This window comes from Pseudovirgaria hyperparasitica, assembly GCF_010093815.1.
Source record: "Pseudovirgaria hyperparasitica strain CBS 121739 unplaced genomic scaffold EJ05scaffold_13, whole genome shotgun sequence".
Lineage (NCBI taxonomy): Eukaryota > Fungi > Ascomycota > Dothideomycetes > Acrospermales > Acrospermaceae > Pseudovirgaria > Pseudovirgaria hyperparasitica.
Window position 1 is genome coordinate 608,870 of NW_022985561.1, and position 14,214 is coordinate 623,083.

General features: G+C 52.0%; 3 protein-coding genes across 3 annotated transcripts; 2 read left to right on the forward strand and 1 right to left on the reverse strand.

The window, feature by feature from the left end:
* Window positions 1-56: 56 nt before the first annotated feature.
* On the forward strand, window positions 57-6,040 carry EJ05DRAFT_540227 (uncharacterized protein). The gene is made up of 4 exons (XM_033749585.1): window positions 57-1,540; window positions 1,657-1,715; window positions 1,959-5,452; window positions 5,683-6,040. The coding sequence occupies exons 1-4, from the start codon at window positions 121-123 to the stop codon at window positions 5,828-5,830; spliced, it is 5,121 nt and encodes a 1,706-aa protein (XP_033597955.1). The 5' UTR covers window positions 57-120; the 3' UTR covers window positions 5,831-6,040.
* Window positions 6,041-8,743: 2,703 nt separating this feature from the next.
* On the forward strand, window positions 8,744-11,117 carry EJ05DRAFT_104120 (Di-copper centre-containing protein). The gene is made up of 4 exons (XM_033738957.1): window positions 8,744-9,304; window positions 9,365-9,469; window positions 9,517-9,539; window positions 9,599-11,117. Exons 1-4 carry the CDS (start codon window positions 9,034-9,036, stop codon window positions 10,949-10,951), a joined length of 1,752 nt encoding a protein of 583 aa, XP_033597956.1. The 5' UTR covers window positions 8,744-9,033; the 3' UTR covers window positions 10,952-11,117.
* On the reverse strand, window positions 11,112-13,740 carry EJ05DRAFT_519218 (protease; the record flags this gene model as incomplete). Its single annotated transcript, XM_033748721.1, has 3 exons — window positions 11,112-12,205; window positions 12,256-12,778; window positions 12,828-13,740. The coding sequence occupies 3 exons, from the start codon at window positions 13,738-13,740 to the stop codon at window positions 11,284-11,286; spliced, it is 2,358 nt and encodes a 785-aa protein (XP_033597957.1). The 3' UTR covers window positions 11,112-11,283.
* Window positions 13,741-14,214: the final 474 nt, after the last annotated feature.

The window sequence follows — 14,214 nt, forward strand, 5'->3', positions numbered from 1 at the left end:
TATAACGGCACTCCAGCCGATGCACGTAGAGCTATTCACCTTACTTTGAGCTGAAAATTTCAAACTCAAACTCAACACAGCACAGTCACGTAGACAGCCTCACACACCCGCTACTACATCATGGATTCCTGGAAGTTGAGGGAACCAACCGTAGACTTCCAATTGTTCGATGATGGAGAGGATGGAGAGAACGGCCTCGATCAAACCCAGGGCGCAGGTTCACGACATCTTCCTCGAGATGAAGCACAAAGTGAAGGATGCAAGACTGACCCGGAACTCACTACGTCCAGCAATGACCTCTTCCAGGATACGGACAGTCGAGCACAGAGACACGGGTTTGGAAAGAATATGATCATGGATTGGCTGAACAGTGGTGAAATCAAGAAAGTCGACAGCGATTCTCCTACTCAAGACCAGATTCTCCGTGATCTGGGAGCTATAGAGCAACGTCGCAGAGCTTCCAGCGAGGCAGCCGGACCCATGAATCATGCCAGCTCACCAGAGTTGCCGAAAAGAAGTTCACCCCCAGCGGAAGCGGAGGAGGCAAAGAGGCCGCGACTGACAAGAGACAGCCACAGTTGGGACTCTCAGTACAAGTACTACAACAAGTCCATGGCCGCTTTGATCATGAACACACCACCATCCCCGTGCCCGAGCCGCCGCTACCGAACCTCCGAGCCCAAAGGCAGCGACAACACAGTACGCCGCAACCTCTTCGGCGCCATCGGCGAGAACCGCCCACAATCCCACCGTCGACCCAGAGATCCCAGGCCCATCCTCCACCCTATCGCAAACAACCCACAGCTAACCCGTGAGTCCGCACGCAGCCCCCCTCAAATCACCCCTTTCTCACCAAGCCGAACCTACAACCTCCCGCTCACAAAGCGTCCTTGCCAAGAGCACCTCCCCCTCGAACTCCACGCCATGTGCAAATCATGCACGACCAACCTCCTCAGCGCCACGCGCAAGCATCCCGCGTCAAACCCCCCCGGACGCCTTTCCTACCCACGCATCAACAACGAGTGGTCGCCGTACAAGGATATCCCGCTGTGTCAGCAGGCTATACTGCAGAGATGGGCGCGGAATAGTGGGAATACGTGGATCGATGCGATGTATAAGTACCATGAGGGGGCGGGGTGTGCGTTCATCGACGTGGTCATCAGATATCGGACGGAGTCTAGATATCAGCGGAAGTTTCCGGGGCGGGCTCTTCCGAGACCGCGCGCGAGGAAGCGCGGGCAAGATAGATTGGAGAATCAAGGGATTGGGAAGGGGGGTTTTGGGGGTCAGGAGGGAGATGGTGGTGGGGATAGCATTATGGGGGATGGGGAGCAGGCTGCTGTAGTTGCTACGGTGGTCGATAAGGTGGAGTCGGGATCTGAGGATGGGATTCCTAAGCTTGATGAGGAGGGTTCTATTGAGGCATGTGAGAAACTTGTTGATGATACTGGCGATGAGTCTGATGACGCGATAGATCATAAGCTGGTTGACGGGTCTGCTTCTGCGAAGTTCAGCTTGGAACGTTATTTCAAGACTGAAAGTGAGGAGAAGAAAAGTTCTTAGATTCTGAGACGTCGTAGTACTAATTGAGATATTCTCGTGTTGCTGATGAATGTTGATTGAATGAGGCATGATATGATGGATATCAGGTACAAGTGAATAACCGTGACGCTAGTAAAGTGGGTCCAGAAGGGCAAGCCGGACTAATGGTTTTTGTAAGTATGTACGATACATACGTAGCTGGACTGCTCTTTCTCAGCAACAGCCACGCCCTCATGATACACCCACAGCTTTAAACTCGACTTCAGCTCAACTTTGAGCAGCAGACACCTTTGCATAGCCATGTGTTTCGGAGAAACAAACCCTCGTTCGGGCTCATAGCTCTTTGAGAACGCCAGTCAACGCGCTGTCTCGAGCGCGCCATGACTTCCACTACGTCTACTCTGACAAGATTCAAGCCCGTCATTCTATTTACAGCCGGTGCTGCCGCAGCCCTAGCATCCTACTATCTCTACATCTCATCAACGCCTCCGACTGGTTTACAGCGCAGCAATGCCGTTCGCGAAAGGCACAGGCGACCGCCGGCACACCCTACCCGAGACGCACGCCATGAACGAACAGCGCAACCTGTCTATCCAGAGGGCGGTACCGAGGGTGTGCTCGAGCGACTCGCAAATATTGACCACGATTTCGTGTATGGGGAGGTACGACACTTTAATACAGCTATTCCGTTGACTCTACGGACCATCGCTCCATTAGAGATACGGAATCGGCTTACGCCCTCGGTGCTCCCCGACACCGTTCCCGATATTGATTGGGACAATGTTGTGGATGAGGTGCACAGGGACTTTATACACCATTTTATGAGGGTGGAATTTGCCCGTCGTCCAATCGAACTGGACGAGCTGGTAGTAATATTCTACTGGTTGCTGGATCGACTTGTGAGGGCGGAACTGATCGCGGAATGCTTTTCTGCATACTCTGGAGGGATACCGGATATTGGAGCTCGACTACAGCAAGAGACGACTGAGCAGCCAGGCACTTCGGACCACGTCGAGGTAGTCGAGGTTCCGGAGACAGAAGCGTCGCATCGCGTTTTCGATGACGCCGAGGACGACGGACAAGTGCTTCAAAGAGCTGTGTACTACATCGCAGAGGAGCGCACGAAACAAGAGGGCGTTATCCATAGAGGCATTACGTGCGACCAGTGCGATACACGACCTATTCGAGGCATCCGTTGGCGCTGTGCAAACTGCGCAGATTTTGATCTTTGCTCGTACTGCGAAGCCGACAATCGTCATGACAAAACGCACATCTTCTACAAAGTCCGCATCCCAGCCCCGTACTTGGGCTATCCCCGACAGCCCTTCACGCCAGTATACCCCGGCAGGCCTGAGATGATGCCAAACGATATACCACGCGAAGTCAAGAAAAAGATGATGAAGGAGATTCCCAAGATGCCATACGAGGAGCTTGATGGACTATGGGACCAATTTACTTGTCTGGCTAATGCAGTCTGGAAAGAAGATCCAAACGGGATAGGATGGGCAATTGACCGGAAGGCCTTTGATACGGCTTTCATACCGCACTACTCTCTGTCGACGTCAACACCGAACCTTATATACGACCGTGTTTTCGCTTTCTATGATTCAAATGGTGATTCACTCATTGGGTTCGAGGAATTCCTACGTGCAGTGAGCTCGGTCCATTCCCGAAGTCAAGGTGTACGTTTACGGATCGCATTTGACGGATACGATATTGATGGCGACGGTCTGGTGACACGTAAAGATTTTCTACGATTATTCAGGGCGTATTATGCGATCCAGAAGGAGAGCACGAGGGACTACATTGCTGTTCATACCGAATCGCTCGGCGTTGCAGGGGCACTCGATACTATCATGTCGAGCCAGCCACTTGCATCCCACTTCAGCGAGATTCCGATTCCATCAGGAAGACGCAATAGGGCGCCACCCGACAAGAACAGAGATCAATTCGGTGATCCAGTCAGTACAGAGGCCGTGGTCTCGGAAACCAATGAGGGCGTGGATCGAACTCAATTTCTTGAATACGAAGCGCTCATAGGACATCTTCGAGGCAGCGCTGACCGGAGTAATCGAAGCAATCTGCCCCTCGAGCGTTGGGAAAGGCGCGAATTCTATGTTGATGTGGAAGAGGGCTATAGTCCAGGAGCGCATATCCGTGGTGGCAGTCGACTAGATGAGACGAGCAGTATGACAGCCGCGGATGGTACATACACAGACGCTACCTCAAATACTGGCGCCACTTCTGAGCCGTCCAAGGTATCAGATGACGGTGAGGATTCTACTACCTCTCACGGGCAAGCAGGTGGCATTGTTCAGGACAAAGCGAGTTCAGATGAAGAGAATACAAATGAAGAAACTACAGGCGATGGTCCGGCTGAGACCGGGACCTTTGCCAGGACGTCAAGATCTTCTTCGAGAGTTCGCTTCCAAGATGACGTAGATCTGGAGACCAGATCCAATGCTTCCACTCATGCGTCAACGTCTTCACGACCAGCTGGGGAGCGATGGGGAGGCTACGAGGTTCCACGGGCGGAGAAAGACCTTGGCAGGGAGCTGCTTTACCAGATCACCCAACAAGGCTTCAATGAGCTTCTAGATCCTCTTTTTAGAGAAAAGGAGGACCTTGCGATGGAGACATATGCGACCCAAGAGGAGCGCAAGAAATGGAGACATCTTGTGGAAGAGCACATGGGAAAACCGATTAGTTCCTTGAACAATGTAGCAATCCTGGCATGTCTACTTGGTGTGGAAATTTTTGAACAAGACTTCCGACGCATCCTGCATATTATCACCGACAAGCATCGCGAGGCCTACAAAGAGCTTGGCCCGGAGCGAGGCTGTTTGTCTTATCTTGATGATGTACGGGATGCTGAGCGACAGCTCCTGCATGATAATGTCAAAATCATAGAAGAACACACCCAGGCTATAGCTAAAGCAGACCTTGACAACGCGATGGAGTCTCGCCAGAAAGTCATCAAGGAGACGTGGGAAAGCATTCGAAAATCGCTGTTCTCGACGAAACAACTGTCGTCGCTCGAAGTCGATGAGACTGTTCTGGATGCCAATATTCTGAGTCAACCACTCGAGAACCTGCTCGCGTCAGCAGGTTATGAGGTCGACGGGACTCTGGATCCACTGGAAGATGGATATCCACAAGAGCCGGCAGTTGACCAGGCTCATATTGCTGCACACATAGCAGATGCACGGCAGCAAGTCGAGGCCATGACGCAGGCATTTGAACAGGAACCACACGCCAACGCCTCTGACTATGTATATAGAGATCCTACGCTTCCTCAATTCCGTCCAAACACAGCAGACGATGAAGTAAGAGCATCACCATCCACACCAGAGGAAACGCTGATGAGCGGCGCCATCCAGCCTGGTTTATCCCAGTTCTCTCGCCTTCGCCTCGGTCTCCTTCAATCGCGTTACGCGATTCCAGGCGAATCTCAGTCGCCCATCGAGGTTTCCCCATCCAGCCCCGGTAGCTCCTCATACGGCAGTTACTTCACCAGCTCAGCCGCCGAAGAGGCCGCGTTTCGCGCACCCCGAACCGCTATCCCTGTCGTCGTCGACCCTCGAAGTAATCCTCTCGAGCGTTCGGAAACGGCCGAGGAAATGATTCAGATCCTGCAGTCTGCTGCGTACATGCAGGACAGTTCGACAGTCTCTACCAATTATTCTCGCGAAGATCAAGCTGCACATCATGCTGCGTATATGACCGCAGCGAGGTATTTCCGCCCGGACCCCGAGGTTGGGGATCGAGTGCCGCCGGCCTGGAGACTGGATCGGCTTGTGCTGCTGGAGAAGCATGAGAGCGAGATGAGGCAGCGCAATGGGGCGGGACGGATCACGTTCGAAGAATTCGAGGAGCTGGTGCGCAGGGACGGGGATGTGGGCAGGCTGAGGTATGTTGAGAGGCTGCTGGAGAGCATCGGCATCTAAAACGGCGAAGACATTGTCCTAGCCTTTGGGTTGTTGCATTGAATCCGGCATATCTCCACATACCACACATACCTCCCTTTCTTCCGTCCTGAGCGAAGCCCGCTCGCTCGTAGGAAGGCTCAATTGATGACTTGGCACAATATGGGACCCCAAACAAGCTCTTCGAATATACAGCTCAATGATTCACTCGCAGAACTTTGTGGGCTGACTTTGGTGTGTGCGGGCTATCTAGTGCCTCCCACTTCCTCGGTCGGAGGTTCAACCTGATCTGGTGGGAGGGCGAGGGGTTCAAGCGGTGGTGTGAGCGGTACGCGCTCGAGCGGGAGATGGGATGGTCGTGAAAGCGAAGCGAAGCGAAGCGAAGTGAAGCCGAGCAAAAAGCGTGCTCGGCTGAGATTGTGATGTGTACTGTGTATGATGACGAGACGACGTTATGATGTGTGTGCATGCATGCGTGGCATAGAAGGGAGGGGGCATTGGTGGTGCGATTGGTGTGGCATTTATTGCGTCTGGAGGGGGTGGGAAAGGAGGTGTCACTGTGTATTGATAGCTTTGGAGAGGGGGGAGAGGGGATAGAGATGGGTTGTGAGGGGGGAGGGTGTGTTTATTCTTTGTCTTTCTCTTTCTCATTCACTCATCTACGGACGTACGTGCATGTATGCGCACGTATGAGCAGCGAGAATATGGAAGGGGGTATATGTCATGTGCGCTCTGTGAGTGGGAGTGAGAGTGTGTCTTTCTTTCAGACTTGTATTGCTTCTCGGGTCTGTACGGAAGTATTCTTGGGATATCTATCTACCTGACGAACACACTACTCACTACCCTGCCGTTGCATTCTCCTTTAGGACTGGTTCGTTAATCTTCGCATCTCTTCGCCGCTTCAAAAAAAGCAAGCAAACGGAAAGATACCATCTCACACTCACAATCACACCCACGCACGGTACCGCGTAGCTTACTATACGTACAACACAACACAACCCGCACCGTGTTTTTGTGGTCAAACTCTTTGTTCTTCGCTGGTTATTGAGAGATCCGCCGGCACTATGCATCAGCATAATAGAAGCGTGTGGAGCGTTGGATCTGATGGGGATCAACGTGAGCGGGATTTGGGACCTGAGGATGGGCAGACTCGTGCACGTAAACGCACACATATACATACACACCCACATGCCAACGCCCACGGACACGCCCACGGACACGCCCCCGCCAAATTTGAAACTCGAATCAGACCCGAAACGCAAACGCAAATCCAAACTCCCACTCCAATCCAACATCCCACCCCCACCCCCACCCCCTCATCCTCACATACCCAAACACCGACACAAGCCCGCCTCACAGCGTATATCGGCGCGAACGGGGATGGGTTCCAGCCTGTAGCGTGGGCACTGAAGTGCTGGGTGGTGTTTATCGTTGTTCTTGGGATTGTGTGCTGGGTTTTTATTGTGTTGAAGCTGCATCGGAGGGTGGAGGGGTGGGTGAGGAGGATGAGGATGAGGGGGAGGGTGATAATAATGGGGAGGGAGGGGAGGGAGAGAATAGGGGAAAGTATGGAGGGGGGGATCGAGGGGAGGGAGAAGGTTGAGTAGGTGATATGTCTTGCACTTTGGCGGCTTCGACGTATGCCGAGTGTGGGAAACAACATAACGTTTGGTGTCGCCTGTAGTCAGATCCAGAAATCTCCTTCAATATCCCCCCCAATAACGATGAGCGCATAGAGTGATAAGCGATGTAAATGGGGCGTATACCCGTATAGGTATGTGCATGCGATGATGGCGAGCCATGTGTTTATTACGTAGTGCGTGTAGGTAGCACAGCGGCGAAAGAATTTATTTTGTGTGCATTCTTCGGCTTTTGATGTTGGGTACACGTACACATGCTAGTCTAGTCGTGTGTGGTACGTGGTAGTCGTACCAATATGGTCATCCATGGCTCCTTGTAGCGAATGCCGGATGGGAAGACTGGGTGATTGATCGGAAGGGGGGTTTTTTGATCCTGGTCTGGCGGCTTGGAGTCAAGATACGTGGTTGAGGCTACTTGATCGGTTAGGCGTCAGCTGGGAGGTATGTGCAATGTAAGTTCTTGTCGGTATGTCTTGGCGTATGCTACGAGGGTTTGTTGTCGGTGCTATAGTTCGGAGGATTGTATGTAGTTCGCGCGGAATGGGCTTGTGATGTTTGGGCAAGTACATGTAGAGGTCTAACGAGTAGGTCGTGTGGCTGTACGAGGTCAAGTAGATAGTTATTAGGAGAGCCAAGCAAGGATGTATAACAGTTGATGAAGCTATTGACCGACAGATATATCATATCAGCCACCTGCAGCTTGCACGTGGTAGGCTGTCGGCAGTCGCGGAGTATACACACACAGATAGCAGAAAGATGGCTTGGAAGGGTGTCGAAGTGTAACAACAGTGTATGTGGCTGCTTGTGGCTACAGATGGTTGGAGGTGGCTTTGTAGTTCGTACTAACTTTTGGTGTTCGTATTTTATATACTATCGCGACTGAATATACGCGTAGCCTTGCCCGGATCGGCAGTTGAGCCGCCGGTGTGGGGAAATCCCGCAGGCTCAATCCCTGCACCCAGCCCGTTCCGAAGCGCGCGGCATTCCCTCGGTCCCATACAGAGAACTTCACCCCCAACCATCTTCTTCGCTGCCTTCTTTGCTGATACATCACGCTCATGACCCAATACGCTGACCACACGCCAGCATTGCATACTGGACGGTAAGACAAATATGGGCTACCTGATGTCAGCAAGGCGAATCGCCATGCGGTGTACGAGCATTAGTAGCATGAAGTCATCGCGTACGCCGTTGGGTTGCACATCTCTCGTCTTTTTCCAAGTCGTCAACTCTATCCAATCTTGTTCAGAGTCTTGCGAATCCCATCAACGACGTGTCGCTGAATATGGTGCCGTTGTCGATCATGGACGCTTTGTTACTGATGATCGTCAAATGTCCGAGTGAATTCGTATTATATATATTCGCCTAATTGCTGCCATTGCAGATATTGGCCTGATCCAAATATATCTCTCCGGCGATCAACAACAACGACCATTCACCGATGCAAAGAGACCCTTCCATCGTCGCTCCCTCACGTCGTGGTACTAGTGTTTACATTGGTGCTGTCGCCGAAGTGTGGTAGCCACCACCTGCAATCACCTGCCGAATCCACCTTTGGTTCGCGTGGTTGGGAACACACTCACCACCGACTTAGCACTACAAGTAAACTCAGCTGGCCTTGTAGTGGGAGGGCAGTTTGTTCGATGCATCGCCGTGCAACCGCATTCTTATCGCCATTCGCTCATCATCAATAACTACTCTCGGTCGATAAGCCCTACTGCCACCGCTTCATTTTTTTCTCTTACTGTTCACATGCGGTCACATCCCATGTTCATCTGTCTATCTGCACGATATAAGACGCCTGGTTGACACGACAATTCAGCCGCTATCTTGCTCTCCTTCGCGGGTATAGACTTTTGTATTCTTTTGTTCAGGATATTCTTTTTCTTGTCTTCCAGCACCCTGGGTTTTACGCATTCTCCAACATGCTGGGACTATCATCGATAACCGTGCTCCTTGCGTTGGCTACTCTGGCCATATCGTCTCCTCTCCAGCGATTGGAAGATCACATCACACAGATTGGCAGACGCCAGTCAGGGACTTTTGCCGTCACGGGTGCGACGGGCGGTGCCTACCCTCGCCTTGAGATTCGAGATATGCAAAAGAATGCGCCGCTGTGGAATTTGTTTCTTGCGGCTCTGGAACGGTGGCAGGCGGTCGATCAGGATGACAAGACTTCCTACTTCCAGATAGCCGGTACGTGCAACTTTCCACATCAGCCAATGTGGCACAACTTTCGCTAAATCTTCTGTGTAGCTATCCATGGTCAGCCATTGATACCCTGGGATGGCGTAGGCGCAACAGGTAGTAACCAAGTGGGAATGTGCCCACATGACTCCAACGTGTTTGGAACGTGGCATCGTGAGTATATCTGAAAAAGTTATCATGTCACAGCTAATGATGGCTAGGTCCTTATTTGGCACTTCTCGAAGTATGTACAACATGATAGCTGGAAAGACCTTTGGGACTAACATTTTCTCCCTTTCGCAGCAACTTCTTCAAGTACAGGCTTTCAATATCGCAAACTCTCTTCCCGATGGCGACACCAAATCCAAGACTCGTGATCTGGCAAACCAATTGCGGTTCCCCTATTGGGACTGGGCCATGAATCCGCCCAATGGAGGCCCTATCCTGCCAGACTCGGTCACTGCCCAGACTGTAACCATTGTGTATCCCGATGGAACGAAAACGAATCGACCGAACCCTCTCTTTCAATACAGATTCCACCCCCTGAAAGCCAATTGGTTCGGTGGTGCATACAACAAATGGGACCACACTGTCCGAAATCCAGCTGACGTCAACAACGTTCAAAGTCCTAGCAACAATGGCGAAGCCGAGTCCAAACTGCAGCAGGGCCATGCCAATCGGCGTAGCTCACTCTACAACATTCTGACTCAGCATCAAACTTTCAATCAGTTTTCGAACCATGGAACAGGAAACTCGCCGATTGGTAATCTAGAGACCATCCATGACGGAGTACATCAAGTCTTTGGCGAAGGGCACATGCAGTACCTCACTGTGTCAGCATTCGACCCAGTCTTCTGGCTCCACCACATAAACGTAGATCGCTTGATCACGCTCTTCCAGACGGTGTACCCCGATACCTGGGTTGAGCCATGGTCGCAACACGGAGACACTTGGGTGTACAAATCAGGCACAACCCTCAACAGCGACTCAGCACTCCTCCCATTCCATGCCTCCACCGACGGTCTATCAGCGTGGAATTCTGCAGCAGCAGCAGACTGGACCCGCCTCGGCTACACATACCCAGAACTCGTCAACAGACCCTCCAACGCAAGCGTACGATCAGCAATCAACAAGCTCTACGGCAACAACCAAGCAGCCCAGAAAGGCATCTCAAGCCGAAAGCGCAACGCCAGCGGCAAGACCTACCTCGCCGCCATCGAAGCACCCGTACAAGCCCTCGACGGCCCCTACGAAGTCGAAGTATGGCTCGGCCCAATCGACGGTAAAACACTCGGCTATGGCCCATCATCATACGTCGGCTCCATGGCCATCCTCGCCACTCCCGGCATGAATATGAACAACGTCATCCGCGCAAGCGTGCCGCTCACCGAACGCCTAAACGAAAACGGCATCGCCGGCATACTACCCGACCTGGGCCTCGATAGCATCCTATGGAGCCTCAAGAAGGAACTGCACTATCGCGTCATGCAAAAGGGAGTGGAAGTGCCAAAGGAGAGGATTCCAGGCCTCAAGGTCGCTGTGTTTAGCGCAGACGTCAGTCCTGCGGCTACCGATGAGGACTTTCCCATCTGGGGCGATCTGACCAAGCATAACGACATCACGGACGGTTGGTCGGCGTGGGATGATGATACTTGATGAGGAGGACGGGTAGATGTAATGTTGAAGGCTTGAGCCGCGGACGCATTTTCTGTTATCGTCTGGAACTTGGGGCAGTGTATCTGGTTTTTGCATAGGGAGCTGCATGTAAGAAGATTGAGTAAGTTATAGACGATTGGCCGGCTATATAGAGAGCCTGGACAGGTTTCATTATTAAATGCTAGGAAGCTTTTCCAAATTGCAATTGTATCACAATCTTATATGTGAATCCTATGCATGTAAGCGAGAGTGATTCATTCTTTACACTCATATGTATCTTCTTCGCAGCCAGATAGCCAAATATATATCAACATTCACCACATGTGTCCTCTCTACTTGCCCCCATCCAACAACGCAGTCGCCGCCTCAATCTTCTTCACAATGATCCCCACCCACTTCTCCGCATTATCCCAATCCCCAGCCTCAATGCTCTCCACCAAGCCCGGAAACGTCGCTCCGGCATACCCGGTCCAGATCCCGGGCGCAAAAACGACATGCTTGAACCAAGACCTTCCGTCGAGCCCTTCCTCGTGCAAAAACTGTCTCTCGAGCGTCTTGTATTTTGTATTCACTTTGCGGGTGAGGTAGTACAGCCGGACACGCTCCCACCATTTCCACGCTGGCGGGGGGTCCTTGAGACTTTCGCCGAGGTCTGCGGCGGATTGGTCCAGTTTGACAGACGCAGAGTAGAGGGACGTCAGGACTTGCTCTATCGGCTCGAAGATGGACGCGTGCTTGGCGGGGGTGCCTTTCTGCGCAGTCTTCTTGGCGCGCTCGAGATAGCCCGAGAGTCCGGTTGCATACTCCGTTGCGTTCAGAGCTAGGACGGGCGTCTCGACGAGTTTCGCCGCGAGCAGTGCCCAGACACGTGCGATTGTGGCATGGTACTGGAAGCTTGGATCGCCGAATTTCTGCATCCAGGAGAAGGAGTCGTAGTTTGAGTGGTAGTGATACACGGCGCTGTGTTCGCCTGGCTGGAAGCCCATGTCGATACTGGGGATGCCGGCGAAGTCCTGGAATGCGGTGAAGTCGGAACCGCTGCCCATCGTGGCGATTTTACCATCCCAGAGATCAGCGAGGGTCTGGTTCACGACGGTCTGGTTGGGTGACTGAACTTTGCTCAATGTAGAGACAAAGGCGGTGTTCAAGAGCGGCGCGGAGGCGACGTGAAGATGTGGTCCGGATGTGCCAACGTCAACATTCAGGTATGCGACAGTGGAGGTTTGGAGCCAGGGGAGGTATTCTTCGACCCATCTGAGAATTGTTAGCCTGTATATAAGATGTTTGACAGCTTTGACACTTACTCAGTTGAGCCAATGAGCCCATATTCTTCGCCGTCCCAACTGGCGAAGACAATGGTTCTCAGTGGCTTCCATCCGGCGTCGAGTGCGGTACCAAAGCTTCTAACGACTTCATTCATAGCTGCTGAGCCACTGTTCGGATCGCCAGCTCCACCAGCAATCCATGCATCTCGGTGGTTGCCAAGCACAATAACTTCGTCAGCTATCGTTCCGTTGATTATACCTATCACGTTCCATAGAGGAGTGATCTGATAGTCTTGCTCGTTGGACAAGTTGATGACAAGATCATCTGGCGTGGGTCCAATATTGTAGTCCACACCTTTGTAACCGAGTCCACCGCCTTGCCAAAATTTATTGAACTTAGATGCCTTGGGTCCGTAGCCATTGAGCGCCTTCAATAATGGTAGAGCTTCTTTGTACGAGATTGGAAGAGACGGGATTGAAGGGATGGCATGGTCAACAGGTTTACGCTCAGCACCGGGGAGAGAAGGGTAACCAGGTGTTGTTGGATCACCAGGGGCCATGCCTGAAGTTGTTAGATCCTGAGGTTTGCATCTTATTAGACAAATACTGACTCAAAAATTGAACACTTCCTCGCTGGACGCTACTTTCCTGTCTCGCAAGACCATGTGGGTAAGGCTTATCGCCATTCTCTTCTGTAACGCCACCGTCATCACCCGGGTCCGTATACATAATTACTCCAACCATTCCGAGCTCTTGAGCACGTTTGACTTTAAGTCCCCGAAAGACGCCTCCGTATCGAGCAAGAGCAATCTTGCCACTGAGAGTGACGTTAGCATCAACGAGGTCCTGGTAGTCGTAGACGGTGCCATAATTCACGTATACATAAGGAGCCGTAACGTTTCCTGAGGCACTATAGCCGTGAAATGTGGGAATGCGATCCTCCAAACCGCTTGTACTGTCTTCGTCAAGAACATCCTCTTCGAGCGTAGCTTCAAATTTGACTTCCCAAGAATCTTTCTTCTCAGTAGAAAGACCATGCTTCTTCTTGCTCTTTTCCAATAGAGCCAGTCTGTGTGCGACAGGGTAATTTAGGTAGCAATCATAGGATACGATCTTACTAGCTACGCCAAACTCTTCCCAGCGGTCCTTCGTCCAGACTGCTTGTGAGAGATTCTTTCCTGCCAAGTGCGGTCCAGCAGTGTAGTATTTACTCCACTCTTTCGCCTTCTTCGGGTCGGGTATATCGATCAGGATCCCTTCAAGCTCCTCATAGCTCAATCCGCTGCTCTGAGGCCATGATTGGGGTATGTGCTTCGATGACCCTGGGAGATACGGTGAAGGCGTATATGTACCATCATCAAGATGATCGGGGAGGAAGAGACCGAGGAGAAGAGAGGCGAGAACGAGGATAGGAACGACTGTGAGCACTAACGAGCAGAATCGACGGAGAGTGTGGTGAGAATATCGCGGTGTCGCGGGACGGATCTGGATCACCTGGATCAGTGGGGTGCGTTCGTCAGCCATGTCGAAGATCCCATCTGCTTCAAAAGAGGCCTTTTTGCAGAGTCGGAAGACTGGAGGAGCTCGTCCTCGTCCTCGTCCCGGTCCACTAGCACACTATCGATGTTTGGATGCGGTGCGCGGCACCAATGACGTCGGCCGCTAGCCCCACTTCCGCCCGGGCGCCCGTTTCAACCAACTAGGGGGAGTGAAGACGGGTGAGTTGATAAGAATACCATACTAAAACAGATTTCATATTCTATATTCCATAGATCATGCACTTTACCCCACTCAAACATAAGATAGGATTCTCCCTTCATTCTCTGAGTTGCCGGCAAGGGCTGCTTACATCCCAAGCCTCAGAGCCGACATTGGTGACCATATGCGATAACGGTAGTGATTGAAATTGATTCCCCATTTCGTGGTCAGCAAGGCAACACAAGATTGTATCCACCAACAGCACAGTTTCAACGGTGATACAACCCATGTTACGCGTAT